At 39.8% G+C, this 23701-nt stretch overlaps 1 protein-coding gene across 6 annotated transcripts in view; it reads right to left on the bottom strand.

Moving 5' to 3' along the window:
• The window catches only part of ralgps2 (Ral GEF with PH domain and SH3 binding motif 2), a 542667-nt gene that overhangs the window by 4646 nt on the left and 514320 nt on the right, over nt 1-23701 (bottom strand). For 4 of the 6 annotated variants that reach the window (XR_009514828.1, XR_009514826.1, XR_009514829.1 and 1 more), the window contains 3 exons: nt 18667-18772; nt 18328-18419; nt 8804-8989 (listed from right to left, as the gene is read on the bottom strand). The exons of 1 other annotated variant lie outside the window; for it this stretch is intronic. Coding sequence is in view for 1 of the 5 variants with exons in the window: in XM_059984872.1 (XP_059840855.1) it covers nt 18328-18419; nt 18667-18772 (198 nt within the window). In the remaining 4 variants the exon portion in view is untranslated. The remainder of the gene's footprint in view (nt 1-8803; nt 8990-18327; nt 18420-18666; nt 18773-23701) is intronic. One more of the 6 variants, XM_059984872.1, reaches the window with a different exon arrangement.

Genomic DNA, 23701 nt, shown 5'->3' with positions numbered 1-23701 from the left:
CTAATCTCTACTACTTCCTCTGGCAGTTTGTTTACATACCCACCATGCTCTGTGTGAAAAAATCACCTCTTGTCACCGTTAAATATTTTCTCCCTGTAATGTTAAAAAACCTGTGTTGTAATTTTAGACTCCTTTACTCAAGGAAAAAAGCTGACCAGTCACTTTAAAACACTCTATAAGATCATCCTTCAACTTCCAATGCTCAAAGAAAGAAAGCTCCAGCTTACTCCACTCTCCTAATAACTCAAACTCTCCAGTTCCAGTGACATCATCGTGAATATTTTCTGCATCTTTTCAGTTTAATGTCATCCTTCCTATAGTTAGGCAACCAGAACTGCACACAGTACTCCACATGTGGTCTCACCAATGTTCCAAACACCTTCTTCATTACCCTGACAACTCAAGTTGCCCCTTTCCTTGAATTGCGTACTTGTACCCCAGGCCTCTCTTTTCCATCATAATTTCCAGGACCCTACCACTTATTATGCAAATCCTGCCCTCGTTTAACTTGCAAAAATGCAAATTTAACACTTGTCTGAGTTAAATTACGTCTGCTATTCCTTGGCCACTTTCCCTTTGATCTAGATACTGCAGCAATCTCAGGAACTTACTTTGCTGTCCACAACACCACCATTTTGGTGTCATCTGCAAACTTATTAACCATGCAATCTACATTCTCATCCAAATCGTTAATATAAATGAAAAACAATGGGCGCATTACCAATTTCTGTGGCACACTAGTAGTCACAAACCTCTGATCAGAATAGGACCCTCCACTACCACCCACTGACTCACACCAAAAAGCAATTTTGTATCCAATTGGCTAACATATCCTGAATCCCATACGATCTCAACTTCTGGGCTGGCCTTCCATGCAAGACCTTGTCCAATTAGTGATCTATTGCCCTGCCCACATCATTCCTCTTCCTCGTCTCTTCAAAAAGCTAAGCTAAATTCATGAGACACAGTTTTCAATGCATAAAGCCATGCTGACAATCCTCAACTGGTCCTTGCTCTTTCAAATACATAAAGATCCTGTTTTAAAAATCCTTTCCAGTAACTTGCTCACTAATGACGTTAGGCTCACAAGCCTTTAGATCCCTGGCTTGTCCTTGCAGCTCTTCTTAATAAAGGCACAATGTTAGCCACCCTCTAGTTTTTATCTCAACTGTGGCTACCTTTGATACAAATATCTCTGCCAGAGGCCCAATAATTTCTTTTCTGGTTTTGCATAATATCTAAGGACACACCTGGTCAGGCTCAGGGGATTTATCCACCTTTATGCACTTTTAAGACTGCTAGCACCTCCTCTTTTGAAATGTGGATTAAAAAAAAATCACCATTCTCTTCCATGGTTTCCACAGTAAATACAGACTTCATTTAAGACCTCATCAATTTTCTGTGACTCCACACATATTCTTTTCCTAGTTATTCTTTTGCTCCTAATGTATTTATAGCATCACTTAGGATTCTCCTTTTTCTTATCTAAAGCTATCACACAGTATCCTCTTTTTGCCCTTTTGATTTTTCCTGTAATAGAAGTTTGTTTAATCCCAGCTGCCAAAGGTTGACATTTGCCTCCCCTTTCCTCACCAGAATCTCAATATTCCTTGTCATCCAGGGCTCCCTAATCCTACCAGATCTGTCTTTCATTCTAACAGGAACTTATTGGCCCTGGAATCTCCACATCTCATTTTTTCATAACCCCCTCCACTTGCCACTCATCCTGTAAACCTGCAATTCTCACTGCACCCATTGCAATTTGCCTACTATTTTAACAAGGTCTATGGTGGATGCTATCTTCCCGACCCTACACTCATCTCTGGAGTATCTGGACAGTAAAAATACCCACGTTAAACTATTGTTTATTAACTACAGCTCCACCTTCATTATTATAATTCCAAGCAAACTTCATCAAGCTTCTAAGATCTGGGACTCAGCATCTCCTTCTGAAAATTGATCATCAATTTCCAGACTAACAAACTGCAATCAGTAAGGATAGGCAGCAATAACTCAATCATGATTATTCTCAAGGCGTATGTTGTGGGCCTCATCAACTGTGGGATTGAGTTCAAGAGCCATAAGGTAATGTTACAGCTATACAAGATCTTAGTTAGACCCCACTTGGAGTTCTGTGTTCATTTCTGGTCATCTCACTACAGGAAGAACGTAGATACTGTAGAAAGACTGCCGAGGAGATTTACAAGGACGTTGCCTGGATTGGAGAGAGTGTCTTATGAGAATAGGTTGAGTGAACTCGGCCTTTTTTCCTTGGAGCAACAGAGTATAAGAAGTGACCTGATAGAGGTGTACAAGATGATGAGAGGCATTGATCATGCGGATAGCCACAGGCTTTTTCCCAGGGCTGAAATAGCTAACATGAGGGGACATAGTTTTAAGGTACTTGAAAGTAGGTATGGGGGGGATGTCAGGGGTAAGTTTTTCCACAGAGAGAATGCACTGCCAGCAATGGTAGTAGAGGTGGATACAATAGGGTGTTTTTCAAAGAGACTCTTAGATAGGTACATGAAGCTTTGAAATATAGATGGCTATATAGTAGGGAAATTCTCGGCAGTCTCTAGAGTAGTTTACATGGTTGGCACAATATTGTGGGCCGAAGAGCCTATAATGTGCTGTGGATTTCTATGTTCTATATACTTATGTTCCACAAGGTCGTGTCCTCACCCTCCCATTCGTCACTCTGTACACTCATGACTGCATGGCCAGATTCTTCTCTAACTCCATCTACAAGTTTGCAGATGATGCCAACGGAGTAAGCTATACCTCGAGTAACAAAGGAGATAAAGAGCTTAGTAACATGATGCCATAAAAATCTTTAATTGGTCATTGACCAGAAAGGGAGGTGGTGTGTGTCCTCTTATCTTCATCAATGGTGCTGAGGTTGAGAGCGTCATGTTCCCAGGAATGAACATCACCAATAGCTTCGCCTGGTCCAACCATGCAGCCAAGAAAGCTAATCAGTACCTCTACTTTCTCAGGAGGTTGAAGAAATTTGGCATGTCCCCATCAACACATACATTTTTATTAATGTACCATAGGAAGTATGCTATCTGAATGCATCATAGCTTGGTACGGTAACTACTCTACCCATGATCCTACTGTATTTTAACAACTCCAACGCCTCTTCTGCCTCAATATCAACATGCTCCAGAACATCAACCTCACTCATATTGTCCTCATCATCATCAAGTTTCCTCTCATTGGTGAATACCGAAGAGAAGTATTCATTGAGGACCTCGCTCACTTCCACAGCCTCCAGGGACATCTTCCTACCTTTATCTCTAATCGGTCCTATCTTCACTCCTGTCAACCTTTTGTTCTTCACATGATTGAAGAATGCCTTTGGGTTTTCCTTTACCCTACTTGCTAAGGCCTTCTCATGCCCCCTTCTTGCTCTCCTCAACCCCTTCTTAAGCTCCTTTTTGCTACCCTATATTCCACAATAGACTCATTTGATCCTTGCTTCCTAAACCTCACGTATGCTGCCTTCTTCCATCTGACCAGATTCTCCACCTCACTTGTCACCCATGGTTCCTTCACCCTACCATACTTTATCTTCCTCAGCAGGCCAAATTTATCCCTAACATCCTGCAAGAGATCCCTAAACATGGACCACATGTCCATAGTACATCTCCCTGCAAAAACATCATCCCAATTCACACCTGCAAAGTTCTAGCCTTATAGCCTCATAATTTGCCCTTCCCCAATTAAAAATTTTCCTGTTCTCTCTGATTCTATCCTTTTCCATGATAATGTCAAAGGCCAGGGAGTGGTGGTCACTGACACCCAAATGCCCACCCACTGAGAGATCTGTGACCTAACCCAGTTCATTACCTATTACTATATCTAGTATGGTATTCCCCCTAGTCGGCCTGTCAACATACTGTGACCAGGATCTGTCCTAGATGCACTTAACAAACTTTGCCCCGTCAAAACCATTGGAACGAATCAGGTGCCAATCAATATTAGGGAACTTAAAGTCACCCATGATAACAACCCTGTTATTTTTGCACCTTTCCAAAATCTGCCTCCCAATCTGCTCCTTGGTATCTCTGCTGCTACCAGGGGGCCTAGAGAATACTCCCAGTAGAGTAACTGCTCCCTTCCTGTTCCTGACTTCTACCCATACTGACTCAAAAGCTACATTACCCAGCCTTTCTGTAGCTGTAATAGTATCCCTGACCAGTAATGCCTCCCCTCCTCCCCTCTTCCCCCCTCTCTATCCCTTTTAAAGCACTGAAATCCAGGAATATTTAGAATCCATTCCTGCCCTGGTGCCAGCCAAGTCTCTGTAATGGCCACTACATCATAAATCCAAATATGTATCCAGGCTCTCAGTTCATCACCTTTGTTCCTAATGCTTCTTGCATTGAAGTACACACACTTTAGCCCTTCTATTTTACTACCCTTACACCCTTTATTCTGTTTCTCTTTCCTCAAAGCCTCTTTATATGTTAGATCTGGCATTACTCCCTGCACTGTACTTGCAGTTCTCACATGTCCTTTATCCTCCTCCACCTCACCATCTGCTCTAATGCCCTGGTTCCCCTCCCCCTGCAAATCTAGCTTAAACCCCCCAGTCTGACCCATCAGTAGGGATAAGCAGCAACACCTCCACCATGACTATTCTCAACACTGTTGCCCTGTAAGGCTGCATCCTCAGCATCCTATTTCATTCTCTATAGACTCTCAACTGTGTGGCCAGAATCTGCTCTACATTTGCAGATGTTACCACCATAGTGGGCTAAATCGCAAATTATGGTCAGAGGTCCCTAAGTGTTTCAATCACTACTTATTGCATGAGAAAACTTTACTGGGCATATGTAACAAATTCCACCCCACCAAGTTTTAGGGAAGTTATAATCACCTTCTGTTACAACCCTTGTAGTCTCCCTACATATTTGCTCCTTTAATTCCTGCTATTGTGGCACCTTTTGTACAATCCCATCAAAATGATAACCTCATACATCATTTAAATTGTTTGACTCCAAGAAATTGAGATATAACATCAGTTATCAGGAATGCCATTAGGCAAAATCAGTTCCAAATGAACCAGCATCACCAACAATGGTGCATCCCTTGCTTATGAACTTAACACATTCTATGCATGTTTGAACAGGAGGGAATTGCAATGTCACCTTGCACCCCAAAGCCTCCAGTGTATCTAACCCACAATTACCATTGCAGATAAATGATGTGTTCCAAAGAGTGACATAGAAAGCATTTAGCCTGGATGGTGTGTCCAGGCTATGTCCTCAGATTTTGCGTAGAACAACTAGGGGAGGGGGAGGTATTTGTAGACATTCTTAATCTTTTGCTGCTTCAATCTGAGGTTCCCATTTGGTTTAAGCAGACCACTATCATCCTAGTACCCAAGATAAATATGACAATGTGCCATAATGACTTTCATAGGTGATTGTGACATCCATCATCATGAAGTGCTTGGCGAGGATGGTCATGACACATGTCAACTCTAGTCTATCAGACAACCTTGAATCACTGTAGTTTGCCTAGCACCAAAACAGGTTTACAGCACGTGCCATCTCTCAGGCCTCTGGACACCTACATTAAACCTTTGTTTATTGATAACAGTTTCAACTTCAAAACTATTAACTCCATGCAAATTCACCTCCAAATTCCTAGACCTGGAGCTAAGCTAAGCAACTTCCTTTGCATCTGGATCCTCGACTTCCTGACCCATCAGTAGGGATAAGCAGCAACACCTTCACTATGACTATTCTCAAATGCTGCCCCACAAGGCTGCATCCTCAGCATCCTATTTCATTCTCTATACATTCCCAAATGTGTGGCCAGAATCTGCTCTACATTTGCAGATGATACCATCATAGTGGGCTAAATTGCAAATAATGATGAATCGGAGTACAGGAAGGAGACAGAGAGCCTAGTTGCATGGTGTCACGACAACATTTCCCTTAACATCAGCAAAACAAAATAGCTGGTCATTGACTTCAGGAAGGGAGGTGGCACGCACACTTCTGTTTAGATCAATGATGCAAGAGGGTTAAAAGCTTCAGGTTCCTAGGATTGGCCAATTGCCTGTCCTGGTCCAACCATGTTGATGCCACAGCCATGAAAGCTCACTAAGTGCCTGTGTTTCTACAGGAGACTGAAGACATTTGGCAAGACTCATGACCCTCACCAATTTTTATCAATGCACCAAAGCTGGCATTTGGGCTTGGTATGGCCTGTGACTGCAAGACACTGCAGAGTTGTGGATGCAATTCAGCACATCATGGAACAAAGCTTTCTTTTTCTGGATTCTGCCTACAATTCTCACTGTTCCAGTAAAGCAACCAAAGTAATCAAAGACCCCACCTACCCCAGACATTCTCTCTTTGACACAACCCTCAATGGGCAGAAGAAGCCTGAAAACATGTACCGCTAGGCTCTAGGACAGCTTCTATCCCATCGTTATAAGACTACTGAATGGTCACCTATTATGTTACGTTGGATTCTTGAACTCACAATCTATCTCGTTATGGCACTTGCAACTTATTGGCTGCCTGCATTACACTTTCTCTATAGTTCTGAAACTTTATTTTGCATTCAGTTACTGTTTTCTGTTGTACTACCTCAATGCGCTGTTATAATTATATGATCTGTGTGGATGACATGCAAAACAGTTTTTCATCTTACCTTAGGGTATGTGACGATAATAAACCAATTCCAATTCCTTATTTCTAAATTCTACCCATATATTCTCATGAGACAATCCCACAAGAATTTCCTCTCCAAGTACTACCAGGATATTCTCCCTCATCAAAAAGGTAACACTCCCAGACTAGCCCTCAACAATATTTTTTTTTATAGTTCCAATATTACAATCCCATTACTGGCCTTCATTACTCCATAATCTGTTCTTATGTGTCCTGCCAACTGAAGTTATTTATTTCACTGCTGCACTGAAGACAAATTTAGAAGTGAAAGCAAACAAATACTGTACCCTTGCCAGGCAAGCTTAAACCTTCCCAAAATGGCACTAATGAATCTTGATATTGGATTCTCCTCCTATTTAGCTTCAGGTGCAATTCATACAGTTACCTTCTACCCCAGAAGAGATCTCAATGAACGCGAATCCCATCCTCCTAAACCACCTCTTCAGTCATGCATTCATCTGCTCAACCCATCTACTCCTATCCTTACTAACACATGGAGTAATCCAGAGACTATAGACCTTGAGGGTTTGCTTTTTAACCTTTTGCATAACTCCGTATATGCACTCTGCAGGAATTCATTCCTTTATCTAACAATTCATTGGTACCGCTGTGGATGCTTTGGTTACTCGCCCTTTCCCTTAACATTCTTCAACTGCTTGGAGACATCCTTCATCCTGTGAGGGCAACATGCTACTCTGGAACTTGGTTGGAGGAAGGGCAGGATTGGATGATGCAGGTCCTGGGGTTCAGGTGTTTTAAAAGGAATAGGATGGGAGTTAGAAAGGGGGGGAGTGGCATTGCTGATCAGGGATAGTATCACAGTTATAGAAAGGGAGGACACTGCAGAAGGAGTGTCCACGGAGTCAGTCTGGGTGGAAGTCAGAAATAGGAAGGGATCAATCACTGTGCTGGGAGTAGTCTATAGACCCCCAAATAGCCCTCGGGACACCGAGGAGCAGATAAGCAGGCAGATTTTAGAATGGGTGCAGGAAATATAGGGTAGTAGTTATGGGTGATTTCAACTTCCTTCATATCGACTGGTACCTCCTGAGTGCAAGGGGGATAGATGGGGCTGAATTTGTCAGGTGGGTTCAAGAAGGATTCCTGACACAGTATGTGGACTGGCTGATGAGAGAGGCTATACTGGATCTAGTTCTGGGTAATGAACCTGGTCAGGTGACAGACCTCTTGGTGGGGGAACATTTTGGTGAGAGTGACCACAACTCCCTTAGCTTCAGCATAGCTATGGAAAGGGATAAAATTGATAGAGGTCCTGGTGACGTCATCATCGAGAATGGCAGCTTAAGTCACTAGCTCCTCCAGAAAAACACATATTTTGCCCTGTTAACCCATAAGAGGGGTAAGAATGGGGGAAAAGAACGGAAATAAAAAAAGCGACACTGCGGAGCCTGCGGACGAGAGGAGTGCAGCGAGTGGCTCTCCTACCCGACTGCGTGCTAGCGAGGCCGACACTGGGCCTCATTCAGGCGAAGCGGCAAATACGATTGAAATTTTGAAAGCGATAAGGGAGTTCCAGAAAGATATAAGACACCAGCTACATGATATTAAGTCAGAGCTCGCCAATGTTAATCAAAAACATAGCAGTGGCAGAGACTCGAATTGAGAAGGTGGAAGATCCTGAGCACAACGTGGAATGGATATTAAGTAAGATGATAAAAATATTAAATCAACAAAAAGGTAAACTGCTTGACCTGGAGGGAAGATCACGGCGGAAAAAATATCAGAATATACAACGTTCCCGAAGGAGCAGAGGGTTTGTCTGTGACGGAGTTTGTTGGAAAGTTGCTGCGTGGTGCACTGGACTATGCAGCTGGAAACTGAGAGGGCGCATCGCGTGATCATCCCGAGGCCTACCCAAGACACAACAGATAAGCCATGCTCAATAATAATAAAATTCCTTCAATACAGTACCAAGGCGGAGATTCTATGAAGGGCCTGGGATCAGAAGAGGGTGTTTTTAGATGATAAATTATTATATTTCGACCAAGATTACGCCACCCCCCGCAGTCCTGCAGAAACGTAAAGAATACTCTGAAGTAAAGCGAATACTAAAGCAAGAAAAGATTAGATTTCAAACTCCATACCCTGCTAAACTTCGAGTGTTTTATCAAGATGGGATCCAACTGTATCAGACAGTGGAAGAGGCGACTACAGACATGAAGGCCAGAGGGTTGCCAGTCAGCGTGATCAAATCGAGGGAAAGCCTGGCACAGGAATTATCCCGCTCTGCTTGGGAAATAGTGCAAGAATCGAGAAGGCAGGAGACGAAGCTAAACAGAAGCAAAAGTAGACGGTAATATACCTATCTCGAGAAATACTTATTATAATGTGTATTTTATATTACTCAGTTATTCTTCTTTATTTGCTCACTTACTCCTTTTTCCCACCAAGATGAGAATATATATATGTGTATGTATATAATATATATATATATATGTGTGTGTGTGTGTGTGTCTGTGTGTGTGTGTGTGTGTATATATATATATATATATAGGATGAGTACACAGGAATCTGTTCACTGTATAATGGATTTGTTCACTGACTTTTATGAATACTGTGCAAGGGGGGCCCCGTCAACTCACAAGTAGGAGGGGTTAACACCCACAGCTAGACATTACCTCTAGCTCAACCCAGGGTCATCCACCATAGACCTCAGCCTTGGAATCACACCTTCGTTGCCTTTTTAATTATTATTTGCATTTCTTGTTCTTACTTGTTCAGGGAGTAGATCGATTAAGTTTTATTCTGCTAACTTCAATGATACATTGACAGATAAATACAGATGGCTAAGGACAAAGTAAATTTCATTTCTTTTAATGTCAATGGGCTATTAAATGCAATCAAATGTAAAAGAACTTTATCCAAAATGAAAAAAGAACAAGCCCATGTAGTATATTCACAGGAAACTCATTTAAATGATAATGAGCATAGAAAACTAAAGAGAATGGGCTTCACTAATCTGTTTTTCTCCTCATATAAATCAGAACATAGGAGAGGAGTTGCTATTCTTATCTCAAGTAAGCTGAATTTTGAAAAAGTATTTGAAATGGGAGATAAAGAGGGCAGATATAACCTGGTAGGGAGGAATACAGATGGAAGTTCAGTTACTCTATTGAATATATACGCACCCCTGGGAAGTGATACTGATTTCTTTCAGAAAATTACTGATATTACGGTAGTGGAACAGAAGGTCTCTTGATATGTGGGGGAGGCTTAAATTTACAATTACAACCAAACTTAGACTATTCCAATAGAAAAACCTATGAAATAAAATCCTTACATAAGAAAGTTAATACACTTTTTGAGGATGTTGGTTTAATTGATATATGGAGGGACCTTTTCCCTGACAGAAGGGATTACACTCATTATTCTGCTCCCCATTCTGTACATACAAGAATAGAATATTTCATAACATTTGGAAAAGACAAAGACAAAATAAACACCTGTGGAATTGGGACAATAGATGTAAGTGACCATGCACCTATATATTTATCTGTTGATTTTGAACTACAACCAAAGAATACTATTTGGAAACTAAATTCAGGTCTACTCAATGATCCATACTTTAAGGAACAAATTAATAAAGAAATTGGTCTCTACTTAGAATTCAATGATAATAGAGAGGTTTCACCTCCCATTTTATGGGATACTCTCAAGGCTGTCTTAGGAGGGAAAATTATAGCAATATCTTCATATAAGAAAAAAATAAGGAATGAAACATTAGAGGGATTACAAAATAGACTGAAGGAACTAGAGAAAACACACAAATTGAATATGGCACAGGATACATTAAGGGAAATTAGGATACATTAAGGGAAATTAAAAAAATTAGGAATGAAATTAATAGTTTCAAGAATATCAAGAAAAATTTAATGTTTCTGAAACAGAGAGATTATGAAAGTGGATCTAAGTCTATGAAAATACTGGCGTGGAAACTGAAAAAATGGATAGCAGAAAATACATTTCATAGAATTAGGGAGTCAAGAATGAAAAAGATAAAAAAAAAGCTAAGTGAAATTCAAGAAGCTTTTGAAGTGTTTTACAAAACTGCATATTCCAAAGTTCCAGGGGGAAGCATAACCCAAATTGACAACTTAATGAATTCTCTTGAGTTAACCACTTTAAACGAAGAACAAAATAGAATGATGACTGCTGACATAGCTGAAGTTGAATTAAAAGCTGTAATTAGTAGGCTTAAATTAAGCAAGTCACCAGAATCATATGGGTATACGGTAGAATGGTACGAAGAGTTTAAAAATGAGTTAATTCCTGTTTTACTCCCCACGCTGAACTGGGCTCTAAAAAAGGTACAAATGCCACCCAATTGGAAGGAAGCGATAATCTCAGCTATAACCGAAAGAAGGTAAGGAATGCAGGTCATTTAGACCAATATCCATTCTTAATGTGGATTATAGATTATTTACCTCCATCATGGCCAAATGATTAGAGGAGTTTCTACCCATACCGATATGTAACAATCAGACAGGTTTTATATGACAACGCCAAACACAAGACAATATATGAAGGAAACTTCACATTATGGATCATATACAAAAAAAATCAAAGCAATAGTGATAAGCGTGGACACTGAAAAGGCATTTGATTCAGTTAATTGGAATTTTCTTTACAGAGTTTTACATAGATTTGGTTTCCAAGACACAATTATTAAAACTATACAGACACTATATGACAACCTCACTGCTAGGATTAAAATCAATGGATATTTATCAAATAGTCTTACCCTAGAAAGGGGCACGAGACAAGGTTGTGCTTGGTCACCACTACTCTTGACATTATATTTGGAACCATTAGCTCAATACATCAGACAAAATGAAGATATCAGAGGAATTACTATTAAAGGGACAGAGCATAAATTGGCTTGTTCCACGGATGACATTTTTATCTACCTAGGGCAACCAACATACTCTTTACCTAAATTGATGCAATCCTTTGAACAATATGGTCAATTGTCAGGATGTAAGATCAACATAGATAAAACTCAATTACTTTCATATAACTATAGTCCACCAAGAGAAATTGGAAGTAGATATCTCTGGGCATGGCAAACAGAGTCTTTCAAATATTTGGGCATCATTATGCCCAAAAGATTTGGCAAAATTATCAGAATGTAATTATCAGCCTTTATATAAAAAATTAAGGAAGATGTGGCAAGATGGAACCTGATTCCTTTTTTCAGTCTCAGTTCAAGGATTAAGTCTATTAAAATGAATATACTGCCCAGACTGTTATATCAGCCTATTTTGTAATGTTTTATTCCTTATTTTTTTCTTATATGAAGATATTGCTATAATTTTCCCTCTTAAGACCGCCTTGAGTATCCCATAAAATGGGAGGTGAAACCTCTCCATTATCATTAAATTCTAAGTAGAGACCAATTTCTTTTATAATTTGTTCCTTAAAGTACGGATCATTGAGTAGACTTGAATTTAGTTTCCAAATAGTATTATTTGGTTGTAGGGCAAAATTAACAGATAAATATATAGGTGCATGGTCACTTACATCTATTGTCCCAATTCCACAGGTGTTTATTTTGTCTTTGTCTTTTCCAAATGTTATGAAATATTCTATTCTTGTATATATAGAATGGGGAGCAGAATAATGAGTGTAATCCCTTCTGTCAGGGAAAAGGTCCCTCCATAGATCAATTAAACCAACATCCTCAAAAAGTGTATTAACCTTCTTATGTAAAGATTTTGTTTCATAGGTTTTTCTATTGGAAGAGTCTAAGTTTGGTTGTAATTGTAAATTTAAGCCTCCCCCACATATCAGGAGACCTTCTGTTTCTGTTATTATAATATCAGTAATTTTCTGAAAGAAACCAATATCACTTCCCAGAGGAACTCAATTCAGGGTAACTGAATTGCCATCTATATTCCCCCTTACCAGAATATATCTGCCCTCTTTATTTCCCATTTCGAATATTTTTTTCAAAATTTAACTTACTTGAGATAAGAATAGCAACTCCTCTCCTATGTCCTGATTTATATGAGGAGAAAAACAGATTAGTGAAGCCTCTTTAGTTTTTTATGCTCATTTTCACTTAAATGAGTTTCCTGTAAATATACTACATGGGCTTGTTCTTTTTTTCATTTTGGATAAAATTCTCTTACGTTTGATTGGATTTAATAGGCCATTGACATTTAAAGAAATGAATTTTACCTTGTCTTTAGCCATCTGTATTTATCTGTCAATGTATCATTGAAATTAGAATAAAACTTAATCAATCTACTCCCTGAACAAGTAAGAGCCAAGAAACGCAAATAATAACAAAAATGGCAACGAACATGTGATTCCAAGGTTGAGGTCTCTAGTAGATGACCCTGTGTTGAGATAGCTCTGTAGTTAATTTAATGGGATTGATGGAGGGCCATTGTTCCAGTTCAAATTTAAACTTCTTGAAGTCTTCTTTCCCTTTTTTTCCCAAAATATCCATTCCTTCCTCTCCATTGCCTGAAAGCATTTCAGTATTATGTTTCTTTTTCTGTTTTCCAGATCTGGATTCAACTTCTTTCCAACCTCCTTCTGCCTCACCCTAACCCTCCAGTTGCAGTTCCTTTTCCAGGTCCTCCACCTTACCTGAACCTACAACCATTTCCCAACATCCCCACACCACTCACAGACAACACTACCAACCACCATTCCTTGAGCCAGCCAGGAGTTTGAAGGAACACAACAACAACAACAACTACTTCTTCTTCTTCTTCTTCTTCTTCCAGTTTAGATGCATCTAGGTGTATTACCACCCTCCGCAGGATGTACAATTAATTACAGAATCTCAAGAAACTCAAATTCTGAAATATAAACTGGTCACATGTAGAAACAGAATAATAAACTTTTCAATCAGATGCTGGTTCTCTTGGTGGCCAAACAAAGATTTAATATAAAACAAAATAAATCTAAGTCAGACAGCCTCTTGAGCAATATTCTTTCAATTTTATATCGATTACAACTCAGCAAAGTCACATAATCCAGTTGAATATTTACCTATTATCTTTAAGTAATAGTTTAGCCCACAATGCCTCAACCTAAGTCTTGTTAATTTCACCATATCTCTAAGGTTTAAAGAGTAGCAGTCCAAGACCTTTTTAACTAGAGGGTGACTAGAAAAGAAATGCCTTCCCTTTAATTCATTTTTCCAATACTCTTGCCATTTCTTCTCTATGCCTTTTTTATCCTACTTCTCAATTCTGCTCTGCCTAGGAGTATTCTAGTTCCTACTTGCCTGATCTGTAAGGAAGACTTTGCAATGCCATCCACAATTTCATTTCCCTCCACCCCAGCATGCCCAGGTATCCATGTAAATCTAACTTCACAACCCATCTTTCCTACTCTAAACAAAACTAAGAGAATCTCAATAACTATGTCAGGGCAAGCTTTTGATTTATCCCCTTTTCTAGCCTTTAAGGCAGCAGCAGAATCTGAACAGATGATAACCCTGCATGGTTGAGAGTCTTCTATCCACCATAAGGCTCAGAGGATTGCTAATAATTCTCATGCAAAGACAGAAACACCATCTGAAACCCAGTGACCAATCTCAACTCCAAGTTGAGACACGAACATCCCAAATCCTGCCCTACGAAGAACCCAACTGATAGGTGGAGTGTCTTAAAAAAGGTGCCTGTATGTGGTGGCACATGCTCAATGCTGGCTCAGTGGAAGAGTTCAATTTGCAGGATGGGGAGAAGTGCTGGCTCCTGGAAAATGGTTAAACATTGATCGATTTTTGTTGCACATTATCATAGTGATCTTATTGTGATGAATGTACTTGTGGACATCTATGATTGTTTAGAATGATGTGAAAACCTGTGTTTTGTTTTTTTCTGTAATTGTTCAAGCTCATGGTATCAACTTCCCCCTGCACTCCAAGGAATGGACAATCCCCTTTCTCCACGAGTAGGAAGTTCCTACTTAAAGGCTCATTTTGTTTTAAAAGGAAAGATAGTGTGGTGTATTGCTTCAGACTGGTGTTTTAGAGCTATAGCCCTACAGGGCTGATGGTATATATTTGTATTTTCTTATTCTCATTTTTACACCGTAAATATTTTTGCAATTTTTCTAAAAGGTTTTAATCTCTGGCACACTTTATACTGGATGTGTCATTGTGGACTACTGTCTGATTTTTGAAGTCTACACCTTCATAAGGGTATGTGATTCTCACCAAAACCTGCGGTGTGACACTCTGCAAGGATCATATCAAGATTCATTTATTATCAAAGAATGTATAAATTATTCAATCCTGAGATATGCTTGCTCACAGGTAACCACAAAGCAACAAACCTGAAAGAACCCGATTAAAGAAAACAAAAGAGTAAAAATAAAAAAATAAAAAGACAAACACTTGATGTGCAAGACAATGGGAAGGAAATCATGCAAACAATTGAAGTGAACAACAGCATTCTGAACCAAAACTGAGTCCTCAGATCTGAACCCTGGAGCAGCCTGGAGTCGACCCAAGGCCTTACTTATTAGTTCATCATATTAGTGGGCACAGAGTACAGCAGCTAGAGCAGTCTTCATAGCCTCAGCACTATGAAGATGAACATTGCGGAGAACAAGTGAAATTGGCTTTCATCCCATCCAACACTCTATCTTTTCAGTCTATTTGGGCCAGTGTTTGAATATACCCAATGATGGAACTGCGAAAGACTCCGGGCCTAGACCACACTGCCCAATGAATTAATCCAGGCCCAGATTCTATCTCCCCAGCCTGAAGCCTCTCTCAAGCTCTTCAGATCAGCTTGGCTTCCAGAGCAATCCAACCTCGCTCCTACACCAGTTGAATGAGCATTGGAACTTCTCTACCTGTGCCCCAACTTATTTTGGCACCCAGAGCAATCCAACCTCACACCTGGGCCAGCTGTATGGGCATCAGAACTCCATCTGCAACAATTATGCAACACCCCATGAACTTGGCTCATCCCACAAACTTGTCTCACATTTGCTCGTCCCTTCACTGTTTGTGGCGATAATTTAATACTGTGTACAACAGTAAAGGTATTTTTAGTGGACTTCTTATCTTTTTGACTACCAGAAGCTGGTGCACACATTCAGTAGTGCCATCTTAACTGGAAGTTTTATATTCGGGAAAAGAAGGTGAAAATGAGTTCATCTATATTTAAAGTCTTGTATCTAAGTGATAATTCCTGAAATACTACTTCAAATTTACTTTCATCTATCACAACAATAGGTACGTCGTGATGCAGTCTCACTAGCTCTCCATTCGGCCTTGGATCATCTAGACAATAGCAATACATATGTCAGACTGCTGTTTATTGATTACAACTCAGCATTCAATACTATCATACCCTCAGTACTAATCAACAAGTTTCAAAACCTGGGCCTCATACCTCCCTCTGCACTGGATTCTTGATTTCCACATCGGAAGAACACAGTCAGTGCAGATCAGAAATACCATCTCCTGTTTACTGACAATTAACACTGGTGCACCTCAAGGATGTGTGCTTGGCCCACTGCTCTACTCCCTCTATACCCAGGACTGTGTGGTTAGGCACTGCACAAACACAATCTATAAACTTGCCTATGACACAACTATTATTTGTAGAATTTCATATGGTGACTAGGTGTACAGGAGTGAGATTGATCAGCTGGTTGAGTGTCAGTAAGACCAAAGTAATGATTGTGGACTTCATGAAGGGGAAGTCGAGGAAATGCGCATCAGTCCTTAACAAGAATCAGCAGTGGAAAGGGTGAACAGTTTCAATTTCCTGGGTGTCAACATATCTGAAGATCTATGCTGGGCCCAACATATTGATGCAATTACAAAGAAGCACAACAGCACTATATTTCATTAGAAGTCACCAAAAACTCTCGCACATTTCTAGCGATGTACCGTGGAGAGCATTCTAATTGGTTGCATCACAGTCTGGGGGTGGGGTAGGGTGGGGGTGAGAGGCTACCGCACAGGACTGGAAAAAGCTGCAGAATGTTGCAAACTCACTGCCATCATGGGCACTCGCCTCCCCAGCATCGAGGACATCTTCAAAAGGCGATAACTTAAAAAGATGGCATCTGTCATTAAGAACTCCCATCACCCAGGCCATGCCCTCTTCTCATTGCCTTCATCCAGGAGGAGGTATAGGAACCGGAAGACACGTACACTCAACATTTTAGGAACAGATTCTTCTCTACTGCCATCAGATTTCTGCATGTAAACTACCTCACTACTTTTCTTGTTTTTGCTTTCTATTTGCACTACTTATTTACGTAATTCAAGGTAATTAAATCTACTGGTCTCTACTATTTCAATTTCCACTGAAATCAGAAATTTGAAGTGTTTGTTTTAGTCTAGCCTATCAAACACAGATGTAAAATTTCAATATTGATGGAAAAAGCATTTGTAAAACAAGCTATGAAAGCTCAACAGATAAAGTCCAAGGCACTGTGGAGATTCCAATTATAACATTTTCAGTATTCTTTTATTATGAATGACCCAAAACAGAACAGAAACATTTAAATTACAGAGCTGATTTTTAAAATATTATATAGCACCAGAGATCATGAGCAGGATCATTACAGCCTGTCAGCTGCAATATTTGTGGACACTCCTAAACCTACACTGGACAGTATTCTACCTACAAGAAGACCTTTTGGAAACACTTGAGTTCCAATCTTCTCACTTTACACAGCTCCAACGTGTTTTCCAGATAAACAACAATGAACTTGTATCATTTAACATAATAACTCATGGCTAGCAACCTGCTGCAAGTAAGTTTCTTGTTGCACCTGTGCATACATGTACTTGTGCATATGACAATAAACTCAACTTTGACTTTGTTTTTCTGTACTTTAAGGACAACCATTAATCATTTTGCAGCAGCATCAACTTTCAATCCACTACCATTACCCTGAACTCTCAATCTCCTGTCACTCTAACTCTCCTACCCAATCACTTCTCTATTCTCATCCTCCTATTGTTTCAATAAAGTTCAGTGTAAGGATGAGGATCAGCAGAATGCCTAAAAAGATCACCGGATACAAGTTTCTGTTCTTTATAATTTAAGCTTAATTGTGGGTTGTCTTTTCTCACAAGTATGTGCTGAACAAATCTAACAGCTTGTAAGAGTGGAAATTCGATGATCTAAAAACATATTCAAATGAATCACAAAATACCAAGTAAAAGTAGAAATAGTGTTTTATACTGAGATGACTATAGTTCACTTGTAACCCTGGATACAGCTGGCCTGAAGAATGTGCCCTTAAAGCAAGTCATGTGAAAAAAACTTGACTGAGTGACTAAGTAACCTGATGCCCAAGTAAGATTTCCTTTTGCTTTGTTTATATTGTTTGAGCCCTCCCCCCCTGAAGTTTACAAGCTGCACTTTTTAAAGATCATTCCGAAGTTGCATTCTTCCAGTGACTGTTATTTACTGTTAGACAAAGAGAATTACTGGATGTTATCATAGAATGGAAAGATAAAGTAACTTCTTTTAAAATATGAAAATAAGATATATTCTTAATTATGAAAAAGTAAACCCCAAATGATCTATTCTGCACTTGCTGGAATCTGTTACGATCTTGTCTTAATATTCGTGAATCTACACACTATCAATCATGAGAGTGATTGTACCTGTTGTCTGTTGCTTTGGCAGGCAGAACTCAAATGCTTAAACCATAGCATTGCATTCTCTCTATTACCAGCTTGGAATTTGTAAGAATTCCCTGAAAATGAAGATGAGAGGGGGGAAAATGATAGAGCAATGTTATTTTATTCTGACACAGTACTGAATTCAACTTCAACAGGTTTTTTTTTGCAGCAGGAAAACTGATTATCCCATTAAGAATTGGAAAGAACTTGAGTAATTATAAATACATAAAAACATTTCATTTGCCAGTACTCAGTTATGTAGGGACATTGAAACAGACATGAAGTGAGATGAAAATAGATCTTTTTCCACCCATTACTCACCCTTTTCAGAGTCTGTAAGCTGGAAAACATCTGGATGCTCTGGATCATCAGCCATCATTACCATCCAACCCACAACAGAAACACTCTTACTTAAACTTGATTTGAACTGAATAACAGAAAAGTTAAAAACATTAATAAGACTATGATGATGGAATAAGCAGGGAAGGTGTATTGTTTAACAGTTTATTACTGAAAAAATTAAAACAATGCAAATTTTTTGAATTAAAGAAATGCAATTTTTTGTACACAGAAGGCTGGATTAATGTTTCTTACAGCACCAGTCCAGCTTGAAACAAAAAAATTAACTTGCAGAAAAACATCTCAAGGTATTTCAAAAAAGGAAACGGATATTGATTCACAAGGGAGAAAATGACTGACAGCTGATTGAAGAGATTAGTATGAAAAAAGTTTTACAAATACATGATAAAAGACTGTAAATATGCAAATATTAAAATTAATTGATTAAATAAGAGGAACCCAGAATATTTTATGTATTTGTTTTCTTCCAGATCTATGTGTACTGGCAAGGCCAATATTTATTGCCCAGCTTTAATGGTCTTCAAACTGAGTAAACATTTCAGAGGGTATTTAAGAGCATTCACACTTGTGGATCCGGAAACACATAAAGGACAGACTGAATAGGGACATCATATTTCCTCCAATGAAGCAGTTAAGTGTAAATTTTTTTGTGACAAACTAGTAGTTTTTTGTCTTTATGATGACTGTTCTTTTAAATAATTAGAGATTATTTGCAGAATTTAAATTCTAGATTATGTGTATAATTTAAATTCCAGAGCCATCGAAAATTGAAGCTGGTTCTCTGGATTGTTCATTCAGCCCTTCCATTTACTGGTCTGGTAATTTAGCCATTACACAGCCATTGGACTCAGAACAGTAATAAACAAATTGACCAGATCTAGTGTATGACATGAACAAGGTGACATATAAGGAATGTTGACAATACAAAGATAGGCAATGAATTGCATTATAAGGATGGAAGATAAGGATAGCAGTGGCAAAGAAGCTAGTAAAAGATACTATTAAGCAAGGAGGGAAGGGGAAATATGAATATAAACTATAAAATAGGAAAAAAAGTGAAGTTATTCAATTTCTTAAAATGGCAAGTAACAGGATGCAATCAGTAAAAAAGGAATTTGTGCCACCTTTGGACAGTACTTTGGTGGCACCTTTCCTGGTATATGCATTCAGTTTTGATCTCCATATTTAGGGGCTGGTAGTGCAATGTAAGTTCTCTGGACTGATTTCTAGGACAACGTGAATGACCCATAAATAGAGATTGTTGACAATTATTCATTGACGCTTGTATGAATGACAGCTGATATCAATGAAAAATAAAAGATCTTGAGAGGAACTGGCTAGATAGATGCTGAGTATGCATGGGGTGGCTACACCAGCAGATTTAAACTCAGAATAGTCACCTATTAGGTCCCAGATGAAGAAATGATTCTTTACTTGCCGAACAATAGATTACCACCATGACCACATATAAATTGATATTCATATATATTCAAGAATATCAGGACTTTGACTCGGCCACTCAAGGACATCAATTTTCTTCATTTGAAGCCACTCTATGGTTGCTCTGGCAGTGTGCTTTGGGTTGTTGTGCTTCTGAAAGATCAACTTTCTCCCCCATTTAAGCTTTCTAGCAAAGACAAACAGGTTTTTATCCAGTATCTCTCTGTCTTTAGCAGCATTCATCTTCTCATCAATCCTGATCAGATTTCCTGTCCCTGCTTCTGAAAAACATTTCCAAAGCATGGCGCAGCCTCCACCATACTTCACAGTAGGGTTGGTGTTTCCTGGCTGATGCACAGAATTAGAATTACACCACACGTACTGTTTAGTGATAAAGCCAAAAGGTTTCATTTTCATCTCATCCGACCACAAGACCTTCTTCCACATCTTCACAGTAATTTCTAAGTGATGCTTTGCAAAGTCTTTACAGGCAAGGGTATGCTTTTGTTTTAGCCAGGGCTTTTTCCTTGCCACTCTTTCTTAGATACCCTTTTGTACTAGGCCTTAGAGATTGTGGAACCATGAACTTCATCTCCAGTTGTAGCCACTGACTTTTGTACCTCACTCTGAGTGACTGTTGGTGTCACAGCAGCCTCTCATACAAATGCTATTTTTCTCCAGCAACTAAGTTCAGGTGGGCAGACTGACCTAAACATTGTGGCTGTGGTTTCATATTTTTTCCTCTTTTTTCATGATGGACTGCACTGAACTCCGAGATATGTGCTTTGAGATGGTCCTGTACCCTTCTCCAGATTTGTGCTTCTCTATTATCATTTCCTTGACTTGTCTTCATTTTGGTTTCGTATGTTGAAAAGCTACCATACTATTGGACCTTACAGAGAGAGGGAGTGGGTATTTATTCTTATGAATTAATTGAAAACAGGTGATCATCCAATTTTCTACATCAATTAATTGGGTGACAAACAAGAGAAACTTGCAGCTCTGGAATCCAAGCAACACACACAAAATGCTGGAGGAACTCAGCACGCCAGACAGCATCTATGGGAAAAAGTACAGTTGATGTTTTAGGCCCAGACCCTCTGGCAGGACTGGTGAAAAAAAGATGAGGAATAGATTTAAAAGATGGGTGAGTGGCGAGGGAAACACAAGGTGATGGGTGAAATTAGGAGGGGGAGGGATGAAATAAAGAACTGGGAAGTTAATCGGTGAAAGAGATACAGGGCTGAAGAAGGGGAGCCTGATAGCGAGGACAGAAGGCCATGGAAGAAAGAAGAGGGGGGAGGAGCACTAGAGGGAGGTGATGGGTAGGTAAGGACAAGGTGAGAGAGGGAAAAGGGGATGGGGAATGGTGAATTGGGGGGGGGGGGGGTTGTTACTGGAAGTTTGAGAAATCAATGTTCATGCCATCAGATTGGAGGCTACCCAGACCGAATATAAGGTGTTGTTCCACCAACCTGAGTGTGGCCTTATCATGACAGTAGAGGAGGCCACGAATTGACATATCGGAATGGGAATGGGAAGTGGAATTAAATAGGTGGGCACTGGGAGATCCCACTTCTTCTGGCGGATGGCGAAGCAGTCTCCCAATCTATGTCGAGTCTCACCAATATACAGGAGGCCACATCAGGAACTCCGGACCCAGTATATGACCCCAACAGACTCACAGGTGAAGTGTCTTGTTCAGCTGCATGCATCTCTTCCATTTCATGCATGTCTGCTTGTACCCCATCACCTTACCAGGGATAGGGTTCCTCTTGTCCTCACTTGCCACCCAACCAGCTTCTGCGTCCAGTACATAATTCTCCAGAACTTCCCCCATCTCCAATGGTATCCCACCATCAAGCTCAAGTTTCCCTCCCCCCACACTTTCAACTTTCTCAGGGATCACTCCCTACGAAACTCCCCTGTCCATTCGTCCCTCCATACTAATCTCCCTCCTGGCAGTTGTAAGCAGAACAAGTGCTACACCTGCCCCTACAACTTCTCCCTCACTACCATTCAAGGCCCCAATCAGTCCTTCCAGGTGAGGTGACTCTTCACCTGTGAGTCTGTTGGGGTCATATACTGACGTGATGAGGCCACACATAAATTGCAAGAACAACACCTTATATTCCATCTGGGTAGCCTCCAACCTGCTGGCAAGAACATCAATTTCTCAAACTCCCAGTAATGGACCCCACGTACTCTCACCATTCTTTATCCCATTTTCCCTCTCTCACCTGCCCATCACCTCCCTCTGGTGCTCCTCCAACATTTTCTTTCTTCCACGGTCTTCTGTCCTCTCCTGTCGGACTCCCCCCTTCTCCAGCTCTGTATCTCTTTCACCAATCAACTTCCCAGCTCTTTACTTCATCCCTCCCCCTCCCGGTTTCACCTATCACCTTGTGTTTTCCTTTCCCCTTCCCCACTTTAAATCTACTCAGCTTAATTTCTCCAGTCCTGCTGAAGGGTCTCTGCCCTAAATGTCAACTGTACTTTGTTCCATAGATGCTTCCTGACCTGCTGAGTTCCTCCAGCATTTTGTGTGTGTGTTGAAAAACTTGGGTGAGTTGGTAACTGTTGGCCAGAAAGAACTGCAGTCTACGAATTAATGAAATCAAATGAATCAAGGACAGTCGAAGCAGACACCAGTTATCTTTGCTCTTGCCATGTGCTTGGGGATGGAGGCTGCCATTTTATGAAGATGTTGCATTCTCCATTTTGTGAATTAGTTGCTTGGCTTGATTAGTGTTTTAAAGTTGACACAATGATGCCTCAGGTAATCTACTGAACTAGGGATCATTTCCAAATAAGAAGTTATTGGTGAGATGTTCTTTAGTTGGATTTAACATGTAGTTTTTTTTGACTGTTAGGGTCTGAATCTGAAGAACAAAGAGCCATAAATTAACAATTTTCACTTGCTGGGAAGAGGGCAATAAATGGATGCTGGCTTGGAGCAGAGCCAATAAAATGGTGTTAAATGTCAGGCATATGACTTACAGCCAATGACATTCGAATGTAATGTTTGAATTGGTAAGGAATAATATAAAAGCAGATCTTTCAAGTGTGCTGGTAGTGGTAACTGTAGGATACCAACTATCATGTGTGAAGTACTACACGGACATGTGGAGATTCGAAACAGGATGACAGGGAACATGTGGCCAGCAGTAGAAACTGCTTTTAACCTGGTATTATATTTTCTGTTCTTTGACTGTTCATTGGAGATCAGAAAAACTTAGTAGGTGTGCACACAAGTGTTCGGTTGTGTAAGTTCACATGTTCTTCTGCTGAGACAATAAGGATACTTATTGGTAAATATAGATTCTTTCTGTGCTCATTGATCATTATTACAAGGGGTGATTCTTGTAACAGTCACGTAATGCAGTTTATTGCACCTGATGAAAGTTAGCATAGTAACTACAAAGGGGATAAATCTTTTACAGCCTCACAATTTTGGTTTTTAATTTTTATAAAATGGTTGACAGGTTTTGTAATTTTTCTTTTGATTTGACAAGATGCATAATGGTTTGTCGATTAGCTCAAAATTCCTACTTCA

Source organism: Hypanus sabinus, chromosome 11, assembly GCF_030144855.1.
Source record: "Hypanus sabinus isolate sHypSab1 chromosome 11, sHypSab1.hap1, whole genome shotgun sequence".
NCBI classification, from domain to species: domain Eukaryota; kingdom Metazoa; phylum Chordata; class Chondrichthyes; order Myliobatiformes; family Dasyatidae; genus Hypanus; species Hypanus sabinus.
This window is presented reverse-complemented; position numbering and strand designations above follow the sequence as displayed.